The sequence below is a fragment of the Triturus cristatus genome, chromosome 4_2, assembly GCF_964204655.1.
Source record: "Triturus cristatus chromosome 4_2, aTriCri1.1, whole genome shotgun sequence".
NCBI lineage: Eukaryota > Metazoa > Chordata > Amphibia > Caudata > Salamandridae > Triturus > Triturus cristatus.
Window position 1 is genome coordinate 828,117,244 of NC_140586.1, and position 23,550 is coordinate 828,140,793.

At 45.5% G+C, this 23,550-nt stretch overlaps 1 protein-coding gene and 1 long non-coding RNA gene across 7 annotated transcripts in view; one reads left to right on the top strand and one right to left on the bottom strand.

Moving 5' to 3' along the window:
* Positions 1-23,550, top strand: part of RNF220 (ring finger protein 220) — a 720,811-nt gene that overhangs the window by 388,825 nt on the left and 308,436 nt on the right. For all 6 annotated transcript variants that reach the window (XM_085602785.1, XM_085602783.1, XM_085602784.1 and 3 more), the window contains one exon: positions 4,596-4,725. In XM_085602785.1, the coding sequence (XP_085458911.1) occupies positions 4,596-4,725 (130 nt within the window). The remainder of the gene's footprint in view (positions 1-4,595; positions 4,726-23,550) is intronic.
* The window catches only part of LOC146835124 (uncharacterized), a 64,577-nt gene that overhangs the window by 25,184 nt on the left and 15,843 nt on the right, over positions 1-23,550 (bottom strand). The gene's annotated exons all lie outside the window — the stretch shown is intronic.

The window sequence follows — 23,550 nt, forward strand, 5'->3', positions numbered from 1 at the left end:
AAGTCAGCCAAGAAAGCCTTTTATCTACAGGCCATCTCTATGGCAGCTCAAGAGCAAATGGAAATTTTCAAGATAGTTAAGGATTTTATGAATCCATCAGTTCTCCTGCAGGAAATTCCGCCGTCTCAAAATCTCTGTAATGAGATATCAGACTACTTTGAGAATAAAATCCTTGATATCGTGAAGACTTTTCCTTCAGTATCCCCTATCCCAGGAGCTGTTGAAAGAACAGAGAGGGTGAAGTGTCCAACCTGCATGGAAACATTTGTTCCTGTTTCCCTTGAAGATACCCTCAAAGCTATTCTTGCCTGTAAATCTGGATCCCTTTTTGATCCTTGCCCTCCTTTGGTCCTACAGACCCTAGTAGTAGTAACTAATCCCATCATCAATGGTATTATAAATTCATCCTTAGCCACGGCAGACGTCCCCAACGATTGGAAGCTTGCTGCTGTCAAGCCACTCCAGAAAAAGGCACTAGCTGACCCTACCACCCTTTCTAACCTACGCCCGATCTCCTTGCTCCCGTTGATGTCCAAACTAACAGAGAAGTTCGTGAATAACCAGCTTACGAGCTTCCTGGAAGTAAATAATATTTTGCATCCAAATCAGTCAGGGTTTCGGTCAAATCACTCTACCGAGTCTGCCCTGCTGTTTACAGCAGAAACCCTTCGCATGGCCATTGACCAGGGAAAAAAGGCTGTTTTAATCCTACTCGACCTGTCGGCAGCCTTCGATACGGTCTCACATAACATCTTAGTGGACCAATTGGCTGCCGCAGGAGTAGGTGGAGTGGTCTTGGCTTGGCTTAGAAACTTCCTCAGGGACAGACGCCAAATCACAGTGCTAGGTCATTACCAATCTGAAGCTAAGGTCCTCAGCTTCGGAGTTCCCCAGGGTTCGAGTTTAAGCCCTATACTTTTTAACCTGTATATGGCTCCCCTGGTAAAACTGATTGCATCCTTTCAGATCAGTACAATCTCATATGCTGACGACACTCTTATCCTAGTACTGGACAGTGAACGGTCTGGCGCTGAGGAAAATCTTAAAGAGTGCCTAGCAGCAACATTTAATTGGATGACTGATAATCACCTTAAATGTAATGCTGGAAAAACGGAAATCCTGCCATTTGGAAAGCAAAATTTGTTTTCCCCGAAAATCTTCTGGCCTGAGGATGCAGAAGCCCCCCCTAACACTATTACATCTGCCCGTAATTTGGGCATCAAGTTTGATAACCAACTGTCCTTTAAACAACAAGCGGTTGCCGTAGCTGGCACTTGCTTCCATATAATAAAAGCTTTAAGGAAGTTTTTTGATTTTCTTCCTTTGCCAGCCAGGAAAACAGTCGCAGTGGCCCTAATTACTTCCAGGTTGGACTATTGTAATAGCTTATATGCTGGAGCCAATAAATCGGTACTCCACAGATTACAAATGGTCCAACATGCAGCGGCCCGCCTAGTAATACGTTGGCCACGTAAGTCATCAGCCTCAGTAGCACTGAACACGCTTCATTGGCTACCAATCGGCAAAAGGATTCTTTTTAAGATCCTTTTAATCACTTTCAGGGCTTTTCAACTTCAAGGACCCAAATACTTATGTAATGGCTTCAGACGTTACCATCCTTCACGTTGCCTACGGGCTGTGGGCCAGAATCTGCTTGTAATCCCCAGATTCAAGCTAGCAACCAAAGGCGGTAAATCCCTCTCTGTGTTGGGTGCCAAGGCTTGGAATAAGCTTCCTTTTTCCTTACGATCCTTGTCTCATGAAACTCAGTTTAGGAGGGCATTAAAAACATGGGTATTTTCTCTTTCCGACGCAGCTTGTGCAGCAATGGTGTAAATGTGTAGTGTTTAGCGTAAACTGTGTCTATTCCCTCCAACTCTTCCATCTGGGTTGGGTGAGCGCCAAGATACTCCATGGAGTGATAGCAGCGCTATAGAAATACATTTTACATTTTACATTACATAAATGCAATTACAATACAATCTTCTGTTGAGAGAATCAATGAAATTATTCATTCACTTCTATAAGGTACTGCCTTTGCATCCACTAGCAACATGTGCACAAGTGGGCAACGTAACATCACACTACTGCTAAGACGAGCTGGATAAATGGAGCTTAGTAGGATATGGCCTACACTGCTGAGCATTGACAAGGAATGTGATATTAGCCGTGCCACAAAGCACATATTTCCTATTTATCTTTTCAATTGCAATTACAGTCAGACCCACTATGTCAATGATTTCTCTATCTCAGCCGTTTCCTTTTTAGCTCAGTTTTTAGGTCTCTCATTCCCTCTCACCATTACTCCTTCTTTCTCATCTCTTTACCTCATTCCTCTCCCTCTCAGGTCTCTCTCTCGCACTCTCTCCCAAATGTATGGATTTTTCCTAAACATGACACGTTGTCAGGCTCTGGATATAGCTTGGAGGGTGCCTAATTTACAGCTTGCATTGTCAACTCTTCCCAAGCCTTCTTGGGTTATTTATTTCGATAAGAGACATAGACCAAGTCGGTAGAAATGCTAAGCATGCAGGAGTGTCCGTCCAGCGAGCAATTCTCCGGCTGTCTGAGGTGCGGGTTGGGAAGGCCTGGGAGAGCTGTGCTGCAAGTGGTTCTAGCAATCTCCATCTGTTTGATGATAATCGTCAAAGGGATCCCTCACAATCTCACAAGCTAGTGCCTGATAAACGCAGCTAAACTACCCCGTCAGACAGAAACTACCCTCAAACAGATTCTTTATTCCCTATGATCTTTCGATCCCATGCTGTAGAGCAGAGCACCTCCGGGCACTGCATTCTGTGGCTTTAGCAGGGCTGTTTCCCATGCTACTAGGGACTCTGGTCTCAGACAGCAGGTCTAATCCTACAGATACTAAATGCTCTGTCCTTAGACATCAGAGCTATCTGTCGTGATATTAGAGGCACTTTGCCCCTAGAGATAGTACATGCTCTGTCATCAAACAATAGAGTGGTCCCTCATGATAGTGCAGGCACTCACTTTCGATAGAAGAGCCTTCCTATGTAAGATTACAGGCTCCAGGGATAGATGTACCCATCTCATATGATAGTGCAGGCACGCACTTTCGATAGAAGAGCTATCCTATATAAGATTACAGGCTCCAGGGGTAGATGTACCCATCTCATATGATAGTGCAGGCACTCACTTTCTATAGAAGAGCTATCCTATATAAGATTACAGGCTCCAGGGGTAAATGTACCCATCTCATATGATAGTGCAGGCACTCACTTTCGATAGAAGAGCTATCCTATGTAAGATTACAGGCTCCAGGGGTAGATGTACCCATCTCGTATGATAGTGCAGGCACGCACTTTCGATAGAAGAGCTATCCTATATATGATTACAGGCTCCAGAGGTACATGGAACCATCTCGTATGATAGTTCAGACACTAGCCTGAGACAGAACTACCCCTCCAAATATTACAGGCACTAACCTTAGACACCACCGTGCCTTAGATCACTGCTAAACGTCGACGTACTAACACTCTAGGTCCCCTGACCTGCCATTCGCCTCATTCCAGGCTCTTGCTTTAAACAGAAAATAGTCCATGCTGCCCTTAGACGCCAGGCCCGTGCCTCATTAATTTGGAGGTGCTACCGTGGAGAGCAGAGGAACGTCTCCAGATAGTCCGTCTGTTACCCTTAGACAGCAGAGCTAGCACCCCTGAAATTACCAACAATAGCCTTAGTAAGTGGTAACCTTGGTTTCCCTTTATTCGCTCCTCAGAATAATCACAAAAAACATGGTCAGTGCTTCACCCGGAATGTACCAGGAAGCTGTCCCCGGGGAGTGATGTCAGCAGTGTGGCTTTCTGAATTCAGGGGACTTCTCGATTGGTGCATGAGTTTAGTTCTGGTCTCTGTTTCTCAACGTGGGTAACAAAAAAAGGCTTAGACGCAACAGGGAGGGAGTTGTGGAGTCACCTTTGACCCCTGGTGTGATCTTCGTAATCCACTAGGCTCCCTTTCTCTCGGTGTGCAAATGTTTTACTGCCTTTTGGGGAAGAGCCCATCTTATGGTACTGCAGGGAGGCCATCCAGTCGTACAGTAGACACCACCAGTACCCTTTAGGGTAGGAAAGCAGCCGTCATTTGGTAGAGCACAGAGGTACAAAAGACTAGCTGTTCTGTGGTGCACCAGAGACTCATATAGCATGTGTAAATTCTTACTAATAAGAGGCCATCAAAGTACAAATGTGTAGCGGATCAGCAAACAGCATACACCTGTAGATCACAGACTATGCCTGCATTTTCAAATGACTATTCTTTTTCGTTGAGTTTTATTTTTTATTGCAGTTTCACAAAATAGTTTTTCTATGTAACAGGTTTTCTTTGTTGTGGTTTCTCTGGAAAGATATTTCTCTGCTCAGATTTCTTATATATGACATAAACCATATGGCAATGTAGCACATAGCATGCAGCTGTAGATCACAGAAGACCCGTGCATTGAATACATAGTCCCAGTATAAACAGGGAGTTGGTAAAATGTAGATCTGAGTGTATGGTGGGCAGATAAGGGCAGGAGTTGGGGATACGCTGAAGCCCACATTACAACTTTCTGCTTTCTTCCTTCACAGGCAAGAAGAAGGTGGCCTTATTTGACAGCCAGGCCCCCATCTGCCCCATCTGCCAGATGCTGCTGCGGCCGGGGGAGTTGCAGGAGCACATGGAACAAGAGATGGACAAGCTAATTCAGCTGAACATCAGGTATGGACCTCAGCCTCTTTATTATCTTAAAGACCCTTTAGATATGCCAAACTATCCGGAGAGGTGCAGATGTACCACCAAACTATGACACCGCAGGCCTGGAGGACCACAACTTGCTTCCTCTCTCTTTAATACCACAAGACTATCTATCGCTAGTCAATGAGGACCACCTGAGAACCTCTCCTCTGCCCTGCCGGCCCCCAAACTATTCATCCAGCTCCAAGAGAACCACCAAGTAAACTCTCTTCAGCCAGTGAGTATCACCAAATGGTCCATGCTCAGCTCTGGAGGATCGCCAAACTATTCCTTCCCAGACCCTGAGGGTCAACAAATTACTTCTCTTCAGTTCTAAGAAAACAAGCAAGTGACGTCTCTCCAACCCACCAAACCATTCTCACCCAGCACCTGTGCTCCTCAATCAATTCCTCTCCTGCCTTCGAGTACCACTAGACAGCACCACGCGGCCCTGGCAGACCACCTCATGAATGTGCTCCAACTCATGAGGGTCACCAAACTCTCTGCACCTAGTCCATGGAAAGGTGGTTAAGGGTGGCACCAGACCTTGAATACAGTCAGGTTATTTGAGGTTAAATATTACCTCAGTGTGTTACAGGGAGAAGGGTGCATCAGGTGAAGAGCGTGCATGGGGTACAGTTAGTGTGTGAATGTGACACACAGCTAGTTGATAATCTGGGTTCTAGGGGAGGAAAGCACATATCTGGGGGGAAGCACCGTCACCTCAGAAGCATGTGTCTGGGTGACAAGTATGTGTATCCGTGTGAAGCACGGCTAGCTGAGAAGTGTGTGTCTGGGGAAGAAGTACGTCTGGGGAGATTCTTGTGTCTAGGTGTGCTGCACGTGAGCTTTTCGGCATGTTTCTGAGGGAAAAGCACGTCTGAGGGGAGAATCATCAGAAGTGTGTGTCTGGTTAGAAGCACGTGTCTTTGGGGGGATCATCAGAAGCGTGTGTCTGGGAAGAAGCACATGTGACTTGTTTGAGGGGAGAACCATCAGAAGTGTATGTCTGGGAAGCAGTACATGTCTGGGGGAATCAGAAGCGTGTGTTTGGGAAGAAGCACATGTCTTGGTGGGATCATCAGAAGCGTGTGTCTCGGAAGAAGCACATGTCTGAGAAAGAGAATAATCAGAAGGGTGTGTCTGGAAAGAAGCACATGTGACTTGCCTGAGGGGAGAATCATCAGAAGCGTGTGTCTGGAAAGAAGCACATGTGACTTGTCTGAGGGGAGAATCATCAGAAGAGTGGGTCTGGGAAGAAGCACATGTGACTTGTCTGAGGGGAGAATCATCAGAAGCGTGTGTCAGGGAAGAAGCACACGTCTGAGGGGAAATCATCAGAAGCGTGTGTCTGTGAAGAAGCACATGTCTGGGGAATTCATCAGAAGCGTGTGTCTAGGAAGAAACACGTCTGAGGGGAGAATCATCAGAAGCGTGTGTCTGGGAAGAAGCACATGTCTGGGGGGATGATCAGAAGCGCACGTCTGGGAAGAAGCACATGTCTGAGGGAATCATCAGAAGCGTGTGTCTGGGAAGAAGCACATGTCTGGGGGAATCATCAGAAGCGTGTGTCTGGGAAGAAGCACATATCTGGGGAGAATCCCGTGTCTGGACGTGCAGCACGGCCAGCTCAGAAGCGTGTATCTAGGGGTGGGTGAAGGACTTGTCTCGGTAGAAACAGATTTATGGGGAGAAGCCTGTATCTGGGGAGAATAACCTGTCGTGGGATAAGCACTTGTCTGTGGTGAGAGAAATGCAAGTCTGGAAGAAGTGTGTGTTCGGAGTAGAGTCGTGTATCTAGGAGAAGCATATGATATTGGGAAAATGTTATTTAATTGGAAAATGCCATATCTGAGAAGAGAGTGTCTGGGGTAAAAGCACACTTTAGGAGACTCAGTGCCTGAAGGAACAGCACCTGCCTGGCAGAAGCATGTGCCTGAGGCAGAGGGAAGCATGTGCTTAGGTTGAGAAGCACCTGCTTGAGGGACGAGTACTGAACTGTGGTTGAAGTGCCTGCCTGAGGATAAGAGAATGTCTCATGCTTCTTAAGTCGAAGCACATGTTTTGTGAGGTAGGCCTGTCTGTGGATAAGACACTGTCTCAAGCCGAAGTACATGTTTTTTAGGCCGAAGTACATGTTTTGTGAGAAGGGCCTGTCTGAGGATAAGAGACTGTCTCAAGCCGAAGTACATGTTTTGTGAGGTAGGCCTGTCTGAGGATAAGAGACTGTCTCAAGCCGCAGTACATGTTTTGTGAGGTAGGCCTGTCTGAGGATAAGAGACTGTCTCAAGCCGAAGTACATGTTTTGTGAGAAGGGCCTGTCTGAGGATAAGAGACTGTCTCAAGCCGAAGTACATGTTTTGTGAGGTAGGCCTGTCTGAGGATAAGAGACTGTCTCAAGTCGCAGTACATGTTTTGTGAGAAGGGCCTGTCTCAGGATAGCAGGTTGTCTCAGGCCGAAGCATGTTTCTGAGGCTGAAGCACGTTTTGTGAGAATCGCCTGTCTGAGGATAACAGCATGTCTGCCTGTGGCCAAATTACGTTTCTGAGGCGGAAGTGCATGTTTTGTCAGAAGCCCCCGTCTGAGGGTGAGAGACTGTCTGTCTGAGGCCAAAGCATGTTTCTGAGGATGAAGCACATGTTTTGTGAGAGTTGCCCCTCTGAGGATAAGAGACTGTCTGAGGCCCAAGCATGTTTCTGAGGCTGAAGCACATGTTTTGTAAGAAGCATCTATCTGAGGATAACAGACTATCTGTCTGAGGCCGAAACGTGTTTCTAAGGCAGAAGTAAATGTTTTTGCTAAAAGCGTCTGTCTGAGAATAAGGGACTGTCTGAGGCTGAAGCACATGTTTTGTGAGAAGCATCTGTCTGAGGATAGCAGACTATCTGTCTGAGGCCGAAACGTGTCACTAAGGCAGAAGTACATGTTTCGAGAGTCTGAGAATAAGGGACTGTCTGAGGCTGACGCATGTTTCTGAGGCTGAAGTACATGTTTTGTGGGGAGCACTTGTTTGAGACTAAGGCACTGTCTGAGGTCGAAGTATGTTTCTGAGGCAGAAGTGCATGATTTGAGTGAAGCGCCTGTCTGAGAGAAGGGACTGTCTGAGACTGAAGCATGTATCTGAGGCAGGGGAACATGTTTTGTGAGAAGCGTCTGTCTGAGGATAAGAGACTGTCTGAGGCAGAAAGAAGCATGTTTCTGAGATAGATGCACGTTTGATGAGACTCGCCTGCCTGGGGATAAGGGACTGTCTGAGGCCAAGCATATTTTTGAGGCTGAGGGAGGAGCAAAAACACGTGTTTTGGGAAAGGCACGTGTCTGAGGTGACCCTCCTGAGGAGGTAGCGGGGTTTTAGTTGTTAATAGAGGAGAGGCTGATTTGCAGTCTCACAGCTATAGCTCATATCCACAAGATGAGGCAAGAACGCCCTGTTTCTTTGTGCGGCACCGGCCACAGTGCGTGTGTGTAATTTATGGCGTCGTTTGGGTCCGTTCCAACTTCATAAAGGCCCCGGCAACTGAACGCGCAGGTTGGAATGAACGGAGGCAATTAGTGGCCGCGGTGGCCTATGAGGGAAGGCAGGTGCACCGAGGAAGAGGGACGCGGCCCACAGGCGGCCGGGCCACCGCCGAGCAACGCCGCTAAATGGTGGTGATGGGAAGGCCGCCTTAATGGGAAAAGAGAGGAAGGCCTAAATCACAGGCCTTGACAGGGGCCTTTGTGGGCCAGATGACAGGTGAGAACGGATGGCCTTATTCCTCTAAGTAAGAGCCGGAGTCACCGAGAGACGCGCTCGGGCTGACACCTCCGCGGCCGCGCTCCTTCCCTCGGCCGGGCTGGAGCGAAGAAGGTCTTTATTAATTATTAAATAACGACCCGCTCTGCGCCATGATATATAACATTTAATCTGTGCCATGGATTAAGGCCAGTGGGCGGCCACGGAAGCCCGTCACTAGCGAGGCCTGACGTACCCCATGCAGATTGGGACCCTCCCATCCCCGTCGCCCCTCCTGCACCATCCACCAAACACAGACAGCTGGGATGCCAGGCTCTTACTGACAAGATAACAATGTAATGCGAGGCACATCTCGTTGCATAGAACCCCTATCAACATACATCTTACCTGGCAATGCTTAAACGTTGCTATTGTCATCCATCTGACGTGGATAACATCACTGAACCCCACAACCCCCATTAGTCCTTAATCTCCTCACTTCGATCTGTAGCTCCCATCAGACCTTCACCCACTTTAAACCAATCTTGGCAGCTCTCTCAGTGTCAAGCCTTATGCCAGACCCAGACCATAGTGTCTTATCTCATTCACGCTCGGTCTCACCTCCAGGCCCAGATCATGCTGTCTCAGGCCTCCTCAACCTAACCTCGAGACCCTGATCTTGCTCTTTATTCTATGCCTCCTCGGTTAAACCTCTAGGCCAAGCTCTTGCAATCTCACACTTTCTCAATCTAGCCACCAGGCCCAGACCTTGCTATCTGATGCTTTCAGTCTCACATGCAGGCCCAGATTTTGCTATTGCATGTCCCTTCAAAATCACCTGCAGGCCCAGACCTTGCTATATATCTCATACCCCTTCAATCTCACCTGCAGGCCCAGACCATGCTATCTCATACCCCTTCAATCTCACCTGCAGGCCCAGACCATGCTATCTCGTGCCCTTTCTATCTCACCTGCAGGCCCAGGCCTTGCTATCTCATGCCACTTCAGTCTCAGCTGCAGGCCCAGACCTTGCTATCTCATGTCCCTCAGTCTCACCTGCAGGCACAGAACTTACTATCTCATGTCCCCCAGTCTCACCTGCAGGCCCAGAACTTGGTATCTCATGTCACTTCAATCCCACCTGCAGGGCAAGGGCTTGCTATCTCATGCCCCTTCAATCTCACCTGCAGACCCAGGCATTGCTAACTCATGCCCCTTCAATCTCACCTGCAGGCTCAGACCATGCTATCTCGTGCCCTTTCAATCTCACCTGCAGGCCCAGGCCTTGCTATCTCATGCCCCTTCAGTCTCAGCTGCAGGCCCAGACCTTGCTATCTCATGTCCCTCAGTCTCACCTGCAGGCCCAGAACTTGGTATCTCATGTCACTTCAATCCCACCTGCAGGGCAAGGTCTTGCTATCTCATGCCCCTTCAATCTCACCTGCAGACCCAGGCCTTGCTAACTCATGCCCCTTCATTCCCACCTGCAGGCTCAGACCATGCTATCTCGTGCCCTTTCAATCTCACCTGCAGGCCCAGGCCTTGCTATCTCATGCCCCTTGCTATCTCATGCCCCTTCAGTCTCAGCTGCAGGCCCAGACCTTGCTATCTCATGTCCCTCAGTCTCACCTGCAGGCCCAGAACTTGGTATCTCATGTCACTTCAATCCCACCTGCAGGGCAAGGTCTTGCTATCTCATGCCCCTTCAATCTCACCTGCAGACCCAGGCCTTGCTAACTCATGCCCCTTCAATCTCACCTGCAGGCCCAGGCCTTGCTATTTCATGCCCCTTAAATCTCACCTGCAGGCCCAGTCCTTGCTATCTCATGTCCCGCAGTCTCACCTGCAGGCCCAGAACCTACTATCTCATGTCCCTCAATCTCACCTGCAGGCCCAGAATTTGGTACCTCATGTCACTTCAATCCCACCTGCAGGGCAAGGGCTTGCTATCTCATGCCCCTTCAATCTCACCTGCAGACCCAGGCCTTGCTAACTCATGCCCCTTCAATCTCACCTGCATGCCCAGACCATGCTATCTCGTGCCCTTTCAATCTCACCTGCAGGCCCAGGCCTTGCTATCTCCTGCCCCTTCAATCTCACCTGCAGGCCCAGGGCTTGCTAACTCGTGCCCCTTTAATCTCACCTGCAGGCCCAGACCTTGCAATCTCATGCCCCTTCAATCTCACCTGCAGGCCCAGGCCTTGCTATCTCATGCCCCTTCAATCTCACCTGCAGGCCCGGGCCTTGCTATCTCATGCCCCCTTCAATCTCACCTGCAGGCCCAGACCTTGCAATCTCATGCCCCTTCAATCTCACCTGCAGGCCCAGGCCTTGCTATCTCATGCCCCCTTCAATCTCACCTGCAGGCCCAGACCTTGCAATTTTGGGCCTCTTCAACCTCACCTGCAGGCCCGGTCCTTGTTATCTCGTGTCCCATCAATCTCACCTGCAGGCCCAGGCCTTGCTATTTCATGCCCTTTCAGTCTCACCTGCAGGCCCGGACCTTGCTATCTCATGTCCCTTCGGTCTCACCTGCAGGCCCAGACCTTGATGGCTCGTGCCCTTCAATCTCACCTGCAGGCCCAGACCTTGCTATATATCTCATGCCCCTTCAATCTCACCTGCAGGCCCAGGCTTTGCTATCTAATGTCTCTTCCGTCTCACCTGTAGGCCTAGACCTTGCTATATATCTCATGCCTTTCAATCTCACCTGCAGGCCCAGGCCTTGCTATCTCGTGCCCCTTCAATATCACCTGCAGGCCCAGACCTTGCTATCTCGTGCCCCTTCAATCTCACCTGCAGGCCCATGCCTTGCTATCTCATGCCACCTCTTTCTTATCTTCAGGCAATGGACTTAATATCTCATGCCTCCTCAGTCTCATCTTATGAAACTGTCATGCTGTCTTCAACCTCCACTTTCAGGCACCCAAATGACAAACTCTAGACATTTAAACGCACCCCAGATCTACCTCATGCAGCCTCGGACTTGTGCACTGCAGTCTCATGCTTCAGAGTCTCCTTGCCTAAACCCATTAAGAGTAATGTGGTGGTCTCCCCCCCCCCCCCAACCAAACATATGTTGTCTTGCTAAGTTTTGAATGCTAATGGTCCATTTTCTAGTGTTGTGGTTTTTGTTGTCTCTTGCTTGCTTCCTCCAGCAGCACTTTCCCCTAAGAGCAAGTGCTGCAGTTCTAATTCCTATCAGCCGATCACTTGGGTTCCTCTAGCGGTCAATTCTGCCACGAGAGACATTTCACTCAATTCCATCCATTCCCAACCTATTGAAATAGCACCCGCTTGTAGCCGGTGGCATAATTTGTGTCAAAACTAAAGGTAGCCAGGGTGCGCATGCGCATCCCCACTCCTGCCCCATTAGTTTGGTTTTAAACTCATCATCCCGAAAGCATTAATCCCTGTTGGGGAATGTGGGAAAGAAAGGTAAGATGCAGATTACAGACTGAAGTGTGGATTGGCCAGGAAGCAGCACCCCTGGTAATGGAGGATGTCTCTTGGGAAAACGAAACTTTAATACTCTCAGTGCATGTCTTGACGAAGTACTATCATGTAATATTCCTGACTGTGGGTTCAAAGTCTGCCCATATGACGAAAACAGGTACAGAAGGGCTAGCCTCTAGTCACATTGAGAGCTTTCCAACAGGCTGGACTATGTCAACGGCAAACAGGTTGAGGTACAGACTGGTACTTTGCATTATTCAGGAAGTTGAGAGACAGAATCAAGATCTAGTTCCACGAGGTAGAAATTACAAATTTCTGTTGAAAGCACCTCATGTTTACTATAGGGTCAAGTCAGACAGGCCTGTGCCATCTGATAAAAGATGCAATTCTGAGATCTTAAACAATCACAGACATGATTTGCACCATTGCTTAATTTGTAAAACAAATAAGTGCCAGGGCCCTCGTTCGGAGGTCACTGCAGCTTGCACCGCCCATTGCCACGGCCAGCACTGCCAATGATAGTAGCATCACAATAATTAACCATCACACTTCTTTAATGTGACAATTTAGCCTATTCCATGCCCCAAAAGGTGGAAGAATGGCTTGGTATTCGTCATTTTCACATACATTGAATCAACAAATAACTGTTGTGCTAATTTCTAAATTAAACAGACAGCGCTACCAATTGGCAGATTGTCATAAGTGCCTGTGTTGACAATTAAGGGCTGGTACCGCTCACTTGAATCAACCAGCTTAAATTAAGCACTGATTTGGGTGCTTATGCCTCTAGGTGTGGCCTACTTCACATGCTTTGGGAGCAACGGAGCAGAGGGGGACCTAATACATAACATTTTGCTATGCAAGTTAAAAAAAATATATATATATATATCCTCCAATATCTCACAAGCCATATAGCATGCTCTGCACAGCCAATGTGGAGCCTGAGCCAGACTGCCGCATTATCTAACAAAACCAATAGGTTGGGACTTAACTAGAGTACAATTTATTTTTTGTATTTATTTTTTGCAAGCACATGCAACAGAAATTAAGGGCCCGATTCACTAAGGTAAACTGAGACAAAGTCTAACTTTCGGTATTCACAAAGGGCATTTACGAGTAGTAAAGTTAGACTTTGGTCTCAGTCTAACTTAAGTTTTGGTCTCAGATAGACATAATACCAAAACTTGACTTAAACTGAGACAAAAGTCTAACTTTACCACTTTTGGTATTCACAAAGGGCCTTTACGAGTAGTAAAGTTAGACTTTTGTCTCAGTTTAACTTAAGTTTGCACTCAGTTAGACTTAAGATCAAAATGTAGTTAAACTGAGACAAAAGTCTAAATGTACTACTCATAAATGCCCTTTATAAATACCGAAAGTCATAAAGTTAGACTTTGTCTCAGTTTACCTTTGTGAATCGGGCCCTAAGTGTTTAATAGGAAAGCGAACAAGAGACTAAAATAGGAATAAATTGAGTGAATTGGCAACAGCCCTGGCGCTAAAGTGCACTACTCTTTATTTGGAAGTGTGCATGTGATTAGGCACAATTGTGTAATTTGCAGTGCACGATAGCTGATGTGGGCTGTCCATGCCTCATGCTGTATGCAGTGGTGGGTGGGTGCAAAATTAGAGGTAGGCGAACCAACATAATAACAGGGAGAACTGAGGCAGAGCCAAGTCATGGGTTTAAGCCCTGAAAATATTTGGCTTAAAAATCATGCAACAAACATTATGAATATTAGTTGTTACAGCACATGATGTTTACAACACCTGCATTTACCACAGATTTTTACATTGTGTTGTTTTACAACGTGGTATTATGTGTTGTAACAACTGATATCATATATGTACATAAAACATATAATGTAATATATTATCAATATTATGTATATATCTATATATGTATACTTACACACATACAATATATATATACACACACTGACATACTCATAACACACACACACACACATTCGTACATATGTGTATATATCTTTCTTAAGGGGAGTACTCCCAAATTCAGCCTTATTTTTTAATTTACATTATATACATATAGAGAGAGATTTTAGAGGGGAACCTGCCCAGAGGCCTAAAAAAAACACCCTCTACCTCTACCTGCCTCTGAAGTTTAAAAAACCCATAACCCCCTTTACCTCTAGCTACCCTTGAAACCTAAAAAACCCTTACCTCTCTTTATCTCTACTCGCCCCTGAACCACGAAAACTCCTTTACCTCTGCCCATAACTAAACCCTAAAAAACCCTTATCCCTTTACCTCTACCCAACCTTGAACCTTTAATACCCCACCCCTTAACCCTTAAACACTATTTTTTTAAGTAGCATAATTATGCTGTTTAAACAATACACACCTGTATAGTAAATGCCTATGTTGTAAAACACTTTAAAAGGGCCCTTGTTGTACTTACATGCATTGTAAAGGTTTACGTCATAACATCCATTGTGGTAAACACCACACTGTAAACATTACAAAGCAACATCATTTTAGAGTATGATACAGTGTCTTCAAAATTCAAATAAGTGTATTTCTTGAACACAATGAAGCGTTTCACATCAGTACATCAGATGGTATCCTACATTGAGAAGTATTTATTAAAAGCAAGAGTTTTTAAACATGAACTGAGAATCATTCCTGCCTCCGCCCGGGTGACAATACTTTTGCTGAATTAAGAAGGAAGCCAGTTGTCATTCCAGTAGCCCTGACTAAATTCAGGGCCACTGGAATAATGAGGAAGGGGAGCACAAACTTAATTTAACTCAATTATGCGGTAGGAAAAGTTACATTACGTGACTTAATGCAGCACATTTTAGACAGCGTTATTTTGTTTTTTTGTGATTTGTACACATGTTAATGCTATGCACGCAAATATTGCCCCTTATTAGTACCAGATTAAGAACCAAAATAAAAATTAGCAATTGAAAGATAACCAGTTAACCTTTGCAAATTGCCTTCTAGAGTGATCAAACACGTGCCGCCACATTTTTATTAACATATGATTTAGAGCTAGAAACATTTTGTTAAATCTGCAGATTATGCAGCAGACAGTGGATTATGTGGCAAATGCGCAAAACCATAATTATGAGAAAAAAAGCAGTGGTCACAGAATTGCATACTTCTTGTGGCCCTGCCTATATGTGGCCTAGACTCTTATAGATGGAGAAACATTATAGGCTATTAAATCAAACATAAGAGGTTTTTATACAGCGTAAAACCTAAACTCACGTATTTGAAGGTGCTTTCATATGTGATAATGAACAAAAGGAGGCTTTGCGAAATACAGCATTTGCCTAGGTTTACAAAATTTGGTCAAGCAGGGAAACCGGGATTGGTCCCAGGTTTTCTGGTTTCACACTGTGCCATTCAGCCATTAGATAGGTATCTCTTTCTGACAGAAAAGGTTAATGTTTTGACCTGATTGTTGGAGAATGAGGTGAGATGGTTGGCAACTGGTAGAATCCACATTTTATTTTTGGACATTTTACATAGCCCAAACCTTGTTCAAGGAGATGAGAGAAGTTTTGTTTAGTGTTCTATAGCACGAACTCGACTCGAAGGTATTGGACACACTTTACACGAGCACCAGCTACATTACAAAAGGCCATATTCATTTTTTAGGCACGGGGAGATCAAGTGATTTGCCCAGAATCACAGGACGTTTAGCTCCCCAGACTCAAACCTGGCTCCCCAGCTCTATTGTCGGAAGCTCTAGTTTAAACGCCATATTCTCTCCCCACATCAAAATAGAATACAAACTAGATGCAAGAGGATTTTTTCGGCACAGAGAGATTTTCTGGGATTTATGGGAAGCAGAGCCCAGGCTTGGATTCAAACCCAACTCCCCAGGTTACGGGTCTGCAGCTGTAGCCACAAGGCCACCTCGCCTTGCCTTATTTATTTCTTTATTTATTTGAAAGTTTTATAGAGCGCGGACAAGTCCCTTGCGGGTATCAGAGCGCTTAACAGTAAATAAAGTTTTTATACATAAGCCAAAGGCAAATTGTAGCATCTATACAAAAACGAGTTACAAAAGCAAAGTTATCGGGTACATCAGGGCGCTATCCTCATGCGTCAGGAAACAGGAAGATGGAGTGTCCAAATTGCTTAGATGGTCCCTTGTCCTAGTCAGGGTGATGGCAGCGCTATAGTAGTTCATTGCAAAAACTTAGGACCTTCCTCAGGTGAATTTGGCCATGAGAATTGATTTTACTTCCTTTTTGAATGAGACAATAGAGGGGTTAAGTCTGGTTTCGGGTGGTAACGCATTCCAAATTCTAGGTGCCATCCCTGAGAAGGTACGGTTATATGTTTTTTTCTTGTTGAATCGCTGTGGTTTTAGTAATAAGTTTTCCACACTTCTGGAAGATCTGAGCCCACCAGAGATCGTTAGCTTTTGCGTTAGATATCTGGGTGCTTTGTAGTGCAAGGCTTTATGCGTCATACATGCTATCTTTAAATGAATTCTGGCTTCCAGGGGAAGCCAATTCAGTGCTTTGAGGTCCGGTGAGATGTGTACATTTCTTTTAGAACCGGTGATGAGTCTCGCTGCGGCATTGATTGATGCTCTTAGAGGTGCCGTGGTTGCTTTGGGAAGGCCACAAAGCGAGACGCTTCCATACTCCACTCTGGGGATAACTAGTGCTTGTACAGCTTGCTTGAAGTCCTTACTTGGTAGAAAAGGTTTCATCTTCCTCAGTGTGTTTATCTGGTAGTTAGCTCCCTTTGTAGCATTGCTGATGTGTTTTTGCATATTGAGGTTACTGTCAAGAGTTATTCCCAGTGATTTGGCTGAGTCAACGATGATTGGTTGAACGTTGAGGGCCGTAAGGTGTTTTATCCACTCTTGCATCACCGGGACTTGAGCGGGTGGAGCAATAAGCAGGAATTCGTTTTTTTGGGCATTTAATTTGAGATGGTGTTTTGCCAGCCATATCTGGGTATTTCCAAGCGTTTTGTTGAGCAGTTGGATATCTTCTAAGGTGTTGATCTTGAGGTATAATTGAGTGTCATCAGCGTACATGTGGTAGTACACGTTAGATGCTTGAAGAAGTTCGGTGAGGGGTTCCATGAACAGGAGGACCTCGTGCTGAGCCAGGCATCTCTGGCTTTTCAGTGGCTAGCCCACCTCCGTGCAAAATGTGCAGTATGAGTTAGACCATAGGACGACGAGAGGTGACCCAGCGCTCCACTATTTATGGATGGATGTGTGCTTATAATTTGTTTGATAACATGAGACTAGTGAGAGAGCAAAGCTGTCTCTCGGCCAGACCTGAAAAAAGCGGATGCATGTATATCGAGTCTGGCGTCGGAAATCTTAATTTTTAAAATCCATTAGGTGGACCTGTTAATTGGAAGGGCTGTTTAAGCGAGCAGGGGCCTGGCAGCCGATGATGAGCACTATTTATTCTAGAATAATCACATAACCCCGCGCGCTGGTTTAAAAGCACTCAAGGCGCCGCCGCCATGATGAGAATTAGCACCGAGCCATTTGTACTCATTCAGCCGAGCCCCGAATGGCTCTCCGCGGCGGGGACTTAGAAAGGTAGGGACGATAAAGACATTTATTTTATATCGCCCTTAAACCCGCAGAGAAGCCTTGTTCGTAAAGTGAATTCAAGTTTTAGCAAGGTTAGGGTAATGATCAATCGAGGCCTACGACCAGCGCGTAGTGTGCCGTGACAGAAAGCGGATAGCGCCACGAAGTGGGTTCGCAGCGCCCCATCGACGTGGGTGCTGCGGGGAGGGGAGGGCCGCAGGTCGAGCACATGCACATTTCATTTGGGAGCCGGCGCCGCGCTTTCGATGAGCCTGTCGCTGCGGCCGACCCTCCTCTGCGTTACATATGTAAAAGCCTCATCGAAGCTGACATGTCAAATTCAGGCCATTTGTGCAAAATCCGCCCTTAATAATACCGTTTCATTTCCCTCAAATGAGACTTGAATGCATGTAAAATGGGAAAGGATATTTAAGCCCTCACATTAGGCAGATGTCTTGCCGGAGGCCGATTCAATATGTGGCTTCTGAAGTGTTTAACATGCGTGCTCCGCTCCCCGCTCACAATGTGTCACCTGTCCCCCTCCCGAAGAGTTAAGGCGAGGGGACAAATTGAAAAAAACACAACCGTGTGGAATTTCTTTTTCCTTGTATTCTGCGTAGATTTAACTCTCTCCGCCCCACACCCTATTTGCAGGTTTCCTGGTCAAGCTAACAAGCCAGCTGACAAAGCAGCACATGTTTTAAAAGTGCTTCGAGGTGCAGTGCGACTGCAGTGGGTGCTAGATTCATTTTATAATACTACTCCCAACCCATTTCGACACGTTTGCACTGCACATTCTGGGTGACTCGGTTCTGTTAAAACGCCCATCGCACCGAACCCCTCTCGTTTGCAGTCCCCTGCCTTTTCATGTATGTGAGAGTGAGTCAAACGAAGAGCAGTGCGAATGGTCTGCCCAGACTCACACAACATCGGGGAGAAGAGCTGTGACTTGAACTCAAAGCCTTGTAGTTTAACTCGAGCCCCCCCTAGCTGCCCGCTCCTCCTGTAGAGTCTGCATCGTGCCTGGCGAGAGCCCTTTCCATCCTTTTGGTGCGAACTTTACGTGTTCCCGATGCAAGGACTGCCTCCTAGGAGCAAACCCCTCAATCTGCAGCTCCCTACGTGGGTACGAGGGAGAGGCGATGCCATCAACCTGTGCTACCCCTCAAACGGCAGTACAGCAGAACTGTACAAGTTTTATAGTGACTACCCACGGTGGCACTACCCTCCACCTGCCTTGTACAGGGGTATTGAATGTGTTCTAGAATACCAGTGCTTTCACGTGCCCCTCTGCCAGGCGTGGGTCCTTCTAGTGGATGTAATACGACATCTCTTCCACACCATGTTCTCTGGCCACTAGATGCCGCCAGAGTTCCATAGCAGAGACCTCGACTGTTGCTGGGTTGAAAGCAACGGTGCTCTCCCACTAGAACCCGGTGCCCGCCCCGCCCCTGCAGCTCTGACAGTCTCTCCAAGAATGATTGCCCGGAGAGAACTTGCTAGAAAGCTATCCACCTGAGTGCCCAGGACAGAAAAAATCCGAACAATTGAAAAAGTCCACTTGGGGGCTACCTGGAGTCTAAATCCACAGATACTGTGGAGCTGCCCAAAGAACCACTGTGTCACAGTCAGGGCACAATGGAGCCCTGACCACCTGACTGGTGATGATGGCGAGTACTTGTTAACAACAACAGAGGTGGTCCTGCCTCGTAGCAAGAATCATTCGGCACTGATTATCTGGGGATGCCCTTTGAGGCACTGTGCTACCTGCTGCACCTGCCCCTCTCTGAAAAGACCCCCACGTCCCTTCCCTCAACGCATGCGCATCTGGCTGGTACCGACCTCGGGCCTCTGTACCCCCAGTTCTGTTCTCTGAGTGTCCCGGGGTACACTTATCCACCCCTCAGCCCTAAACGCTGCCTGGCCGTCCGCCAACAGGTGGCCCTAGTAATGGGTCTCTAGTCTGAGAATATTGCGATTGTCTCTGAAGGAGGTATGGCCACCCTCACCCCCTTGTTCAGCTGTTACTTGTGGCAGAGATGCAGAAGAGCAGGAGGGATGCACCCACCTGGCCAGGGCTTTAAGTGGGCCGGGTCTCATTGGTGCTGAGCACCGGTAGTTTTTTAAAGGGGGGCTCGAAACAGGTCCCTATCGGACTCTGTTTTGTGCCCTGGCACAGGCGGTCCGTTTTTCTCCGGACTGCAGTGACAACATGCACATCGATGTGCGCGTGCTCAAACTGCTCACTTCTCAATAGTGGAGAAGTTACGGCATGGTGGTGAGCGTTGTAGAGGAAGGGAAATCCTTTAAAGAGAGTCTTTTTCTCTCTGGATTTCCCTTCTCTTTTTGAAACTCAGGAGCAGCAACATTGTCGTGGTGTCACCAGGGCTTTAAGTGGAAGCTTTTCAATATTATATACAAGCCATAGTTGCTGCTTATTCATCTTATGCAACTAACAACCAGTGACAAAGCCAGTAGTCCTGACTTGTTGTAGGTATGATGTTACTTGTTGTATCATATATCTGAATGCAAGGACAGAAACAGCAAAATACAGGTCGGGAAGCACACTATGTTCAGATTTTTAGCTTATTTACTTTTAAGCCACACCCTTAATTACATTGGCCACACCCCTTTGAGAGACCCCCAGTTTTTTTTATTCCACTTAAAGCCCTGCCCCTGCCCCTCCAGAATGAATGCTTTATTGCCACTAGCAGACTTCGAGATACGCGCCTTTCTTCCTTGTCACAGGCTCCAAACCCCAACCACAAGGTTCCAGCAGATTTTTGTTGTGTTTCTGGGCCCCAAATCCTGATTAAAGGTCTGGGTAGTTCTTGGACACAAGACATCATTGGCCCTAGCGTTCAGGAGCTGTTTCTCTCTTCCACGCCAGGAAGGCCCTGTTACATCAAGCGGACCCTTGTGTTAGTGAAACCTTCAAGGGGCTGCCTCAACCAAGGCTCCATTGAAATATATCTTTCTATCCTGTGTTACTCCGGATAGCTCCGTTTCTCTCCGTGCTGTATTTTTAAGTTACAGTGCGCCAGCCGGTTCTAACACTGAAACTAGCACTGGTCCCCTGATGTGTGGCAGTATTTTTTCATTTTTTTTCCATTTTTCTTATTGAAACCCATATAACAAAAAGCTTTTTATCTATAAATACATCCATAAAATTCCTTGAATATGTAAAAAAATAATACAGAATTGTTAAATGGCACCGATTTGCCGGAAGGGTGTAAATCCTAAAATCCATAAAGATGGAAAATATAAACATTTAAGCCAGTATTAAAAAAACATAAAACGCGTAATATCCTAAAACAGCATCCACTGCCAACCATTAATACATACCATTAATATAAACTAAGCAATTGATTAAACCATAGGTGCTTTCAACATATACATAGAAATCAGCAAGTATGTGAAAAATACTAATTCATCCTGTATTCATTGATATAACTAGATTACAAGAGAATATCAAATGTCGTATAATAGATTAAGATACTGGTATTACAAGATATAGGAGTCAAACATACGGAGAATACCTCCGAAAAGATAAGCTACATTTTGAGATCTTAATCAAAATAAGCTGCCCAGACCCTCTCAAACTTCCTAATTCCACCAATTCGCAATGCATGGGTTCGTTCACTTTTTTTAACTTGCTTCATTTTTTGGACCCATTCATATATAGATGGTATAAGATCTGATCGCCATCTCTGAAGTAGAAGTGATCTGGCTACAGCCATTGCAATATATAATAATTTGATCAGCTTGTCTGAGAGAAGAAGGTCTGGGTCATAGCCAAGTACTATTAGCCAAGTATTCGACCCTATTGAAATACCGCATTCGAGTTCCAGATTGTAAAAAATGTAATTCCAGAACCTCTGAATCAAGGGGCATTGTAATATAATATGTGCCCAATTGGCTTTAGGATGATGAAGGCAACAAAGTCTCTGCGCTGATTGGTTAGAATAAATCTTAGATAGAAAAAGTGGAGTTCTATAAAGTAACCATTTACTAAAAAACAACATACTTCGCCAATTGGCTCCCCTTAACGTGCTAACATTGAGATTATTATCTGCTGACCACATGCTCGCTGTGATTTCCATCTCCTCATGTTTTGCCCATTTCGTATGGCCTTCCCCTCCAAATCGATACTTGTTAGAGGCTAAACGCTTTTTCCATTCCCCAAGTTTCTTAAATACCATATCTTCTAATAAATCATATACTAAACATTTACATTCGATGATCTGGACCAAATCAAGTTTACTCAGGAGCTTACAAAAAATATTATATGAGCCAAGGAAAAAGAAGTCATTTGGAATTAAATAAGACATTTCGGCTATGTTCAGCCATCTACCATTCCTTAAAAAATCAGAAATTTTCCAAAATCCTGCCTTGGCCCATTTTTGTGTAATTACTGATGATTCTGTAATCCCAGATAGTAAAATAGGGCCAGGTAACGGAGTTGAGGAGTTGATTGCGGGGATAGAATATCTTCTATAAAAGGCCTGGCGTTTATGGACAAACCACTGTACGCACTTATACCGTACTAATTTAGGAGATTTAACAATAGTTAATGGGCAGTGGATCTGATTTTCTTTACAGATTAAGTTCATAAAATAGTTAATAAAAGGACCCGATTGTAATTCTAGCTTAAATCTGGACATATATTGTGCAAAATATGCAAAATAATAATCCCTCAAATTTGGAAGAGCTAATCCTCCATTTTCCAGCTCCTCATATAAAGTGCTAAATGCAATTCGGGGGACCTTCTTTCCCCATAGAAAAGATGTAAACATTATTTTGGTAAAAAAAGAACTCATTAAGACACAGGGAATCGCCGAAAAGAGAGAATTAAATAGCAGAACAACAGACATTTTAATGAATGCACTCCTACCTAAAATGGTTAATGGAAGAGAATTCCATCAAAATAATGAATCCTGGACTTTTCGTAAAAGTGGGGCGTAATTCAAATCATATAAATCAGTAATTTGTGCCGAAAAATAAACACCAAGATATCTTTTTGGTTTTATATTTAAACAAGAAAGAATATCGAGATCTAAATCCATAGATTCTCCGCCACACTGTATAATTTCTGTCTTTTTTAAGTTTATTTTATATCCACCAAACGACTCAAATTGCTGAAAGATCTCAAAAGATTTTTCTTGGACCTCCTTCTCAGGCTTTAGAATGAGCATGATATCGTCGGCATATAATTTCAATTTTGCCATAGTTGGTAGTGGAGGGCAAATATCCGTACTATTCCTAATGGCGATCGCCAATGGCTCAATAAAAAAGGCAAATAATACCGGGGACAGTGGACATCCTTGTCTAGTCCCCCGTTTAACCTTAACTTGGCCTACCTCCGTGGTGTTAATGATTATGTTGGCTTCTGCATTCAAGTATAGTTTCTGAACCAACCCCGTGATTTTGGGAGGTATGCCAAAATTTGCCAGAATAAAAAAAAAGGTCTCCCAGACGACTAGGTCGAATGCCTTTTCGGCATATAAAAGGAGGACTAGAGCTGGTATCTTCCGAGTCTCAAAATAATCAAGCGCTTCCGCTAAATAGTGCGTATTAGTCCCAAGCTGCCTACCAGCAATAAAACCATTTTGGTCAGGGTGAATCAAATGCAAAGCAATTCGATTAAAACGATTGGATAAAAGTTTAGTAATTATTTTATAGTCAGAATTTAAAAGCGTGATGGAACGATAAGAATTAGGATCTTCACTATCCTTACCTTTTTTTAAAAAACGGACTATATTCCCGTTTCTGAATGACAATGGTATCACTCCACCTTCTAAAACTGAGTTGGCCAACAATAAAAGATAATCCAAGATGGTGCTAGAAAAGTTTTTTAAAAATTCTGCCGGGTGGCCGTCCGGGCCACAAGTTTTGGCATTTGGGAGATTTTGAATGACATCCTCCAGCTCATCTTTTATAAAAGGACTCGCCATGCTCATTTTCTCCACATCAGAGAGTACAGGCAATTCATGTCTCTTGAGAAAGTCTCTCAAGGATGTCATATCAATGGTCTGTTGCTGGCCGTATATGTTCCTATAATGTTGTAACATTATATCCCCGATTACTACC